Source organism: Opisthorchis viverrini (assembly GCF_000715545.1).
Source record: "Opisthorchis viverrini unplaced genomic scaffold opera_v5_30, whole genome shotgun sequence".
In the NCBI taxonomy this organism is placed as follows: Eukaryota; Metazoa; Platyhelminthes; class Trematoda; order Opisthorchiida; family Opisthorchiidae; genus Opisthorchis; species Opisthorchis viverrini.
This window is the reverse complement of record NW_008751686.1, coordinates 338360-340526: the sequence shown is the minus strand read 5'-3', so window position 1 is coordinate 340526 and position 2167 is coordinate 338360. Positions and strand designations below refer to the sequence as shown.

Here is a 2167-nt window from a genome sequence, read left to right as displayed (position 1 = left end):
TGACCGCCGGTTGGCTATAATTAACTGCTGCTAACACTAAACGTGAACAAACATTTCAGCTGCAAACGCTGGACTAATATACTCACACTTGTGGAATAATATTTCGACCACCGGGGATCTGGGATACCAGGAAGATAGAAATATTCTTGGTGTGGTGATTCGACGGAATACGCAACTACGGAATCTCCTATTTTGAACTGTGAGCAAACATTTACTTGTATTTTTCTCTTTGTGACTTTGTATCTGGCTTACATCAGTAATTTTTTCAGTTCACGACTCCCTCCATAGGGCCGTTAACCACTACAGGGTCGTCAACCAAAGCTTTTGGCTCGAAAGTCTGACCGTGAGGCAATGGTCGCCGGACTATTCGCTCCATAGGGCCGTTAACCACTACAGGGTCGTCAACCAAAGCTTTTGGCTCGAAAGTCTGACCGTGAGGCAATGGTCGCCGTTTGGACTATTCGAATACGCCGAATTTTAAGAAACGAAGTAGCACAATCCTCAAAATCATACTGGAGGTTCAGGATGCACTGCTTGTCAGTCTGGTCTAGTAGTAGAGACCCTGTTGACGCTGAATGGGCATCCCTCAGTACAGCTCAGTGGGTTGCTGAGGCATGCAAAACATCACACCAGCGTAACTTCTGCGACGGAGAAGCGCCTAGCTCCAGCACGATGGGGAATTAGACGTACTTCAGACGGGTGGCCGTTAAACTTATCCCGGTGATATAACCTACAAATTTCCAACCAACTAACGATGTCACTCGTTACCAACCCTGGTGTACAGAACCTGTCTATAGGGTTACGACCGACAGTTTGGATGCCAAAATCCACCTCGAACGATAACCGAAGCACTCCTCCCTCCGTGTTAGATGAGCCCGGATCGCACGCCAGAACTTGCTCCCTCTCCATCTTTGATCACGTTCGATTAAGCAACCCAACGGATAACTTACGGGGCTGCGTTATAAACATCCATCTGGCACTTTTCCAGATTGATGGCTCTGGACCTGAAGCATCTATTCACACGATCTAAGAACCATATCATGTTACTATTGGAAGTAAAACAAAGCGCGCAATGGATATGACGGAAGACTTACCTTGATTCAGCGCGTAGTCACGTATATCCCCTTGTATGGAATCCAAACCCGACAGGAAATGTATTAAAAGCGGGTTATCTAGGGTGGTAAGACGAACTCTAGTGGAACCTAATCCAGGTTGACCCTGAAGCCGGAAAGTAAGACGTTCAGGACCCCAGCTCTGACGTCCACCACCGGACCTCCGACTGCTTCTGCGGGGACGGCTTTGCTCAAAAGCCTCCTCCATGAGTTCATCTTCATCTTCGGGTTCGCTGCTGATACCTGCCGATGTACGCGGCGAAAATCCACCTATGATGCTCTGCCAGAGCTGGAAAGGATCGAAGGTATTCTAAATACTGTTAAACTGTAACGGACATTATTCTTGCCTCGGGGAGGGAAGTACTGTTTTCAGACCTACAGTGAGAGAAATGCAATTGTGTAAGGGCTAAAAATAGCGCACCTCGATCCTAGCTCTTCGATGAAGCCTGAGTGACAATTAGAGCAAGTGAAATCCTACAATATTAATCGTTTTTATTGGCATTTACTTGCAAATTAGCGTCCACTTCTGCCTGGCAGCTATGACAGTAGTATCCTTGTCGTGACACAGGGGAAGCCATCACAGGTAAACCGCCGGTTCAACCGGCGCGCTCTCTGCTAGGTCATACTGAACGCAATTGCTCCCAAGGTCACGGAGTCACAGATTCCCGGATTGATACACAGGATCGAGGCATTTGCCCAAGATTCCCGGGTCGGTTTTGTTCTTGTCGGTCAGTGGCTGTCGTTCACCTGAAAGGCACAAGTGAAAAAAGGGTGTAGCATTGCTCTTTATGTTCCCAGCGCGGGGCAGTATGCTTGCCAGCGCGAGGAGTCGCATAAGTAAATGCCTAATAGTGCTTTAAATTGGGTTCGAGAAGGAGCGTGTACAACCGTCGGAGGAAGGTCATTCCACGCAGCTACTACTCGAAATGAAAAAAGTTTTGTCTAATGAATGTGTGTACCCTGAGCTTGAAAATTTTCTTACTATGTCCCCGCCGGGTGTTTGCTGGATCAACGGTAAAAAACCTGTTTGCCAAGCTTTGTTCACACAGGGCGTA

General features: G+C 47.7%; 1 protein-coding gene across 1 annotated transcript; it reads left to right on the top strand.

Moving 5' to 3' along the window:
- Window positions 1-754: 754 nt before the first annotated feature.
- T265_02442 (hypothetical protein) lies at window positions 755-1030 on the top strand (the record flags this gene model as incomplete). Its single annotated transcript, XM_009166691.1, has 1 exon — window positions 755-1030. One exon carries the CDS (start codon window positions 755-757, stop codon window positions 1028-1030), a length of 276 nt encoding a protein of 91 aa, XP_009164955.1.
- Window positions 1031-2167: the final 1137 nt, after the last annotated feature.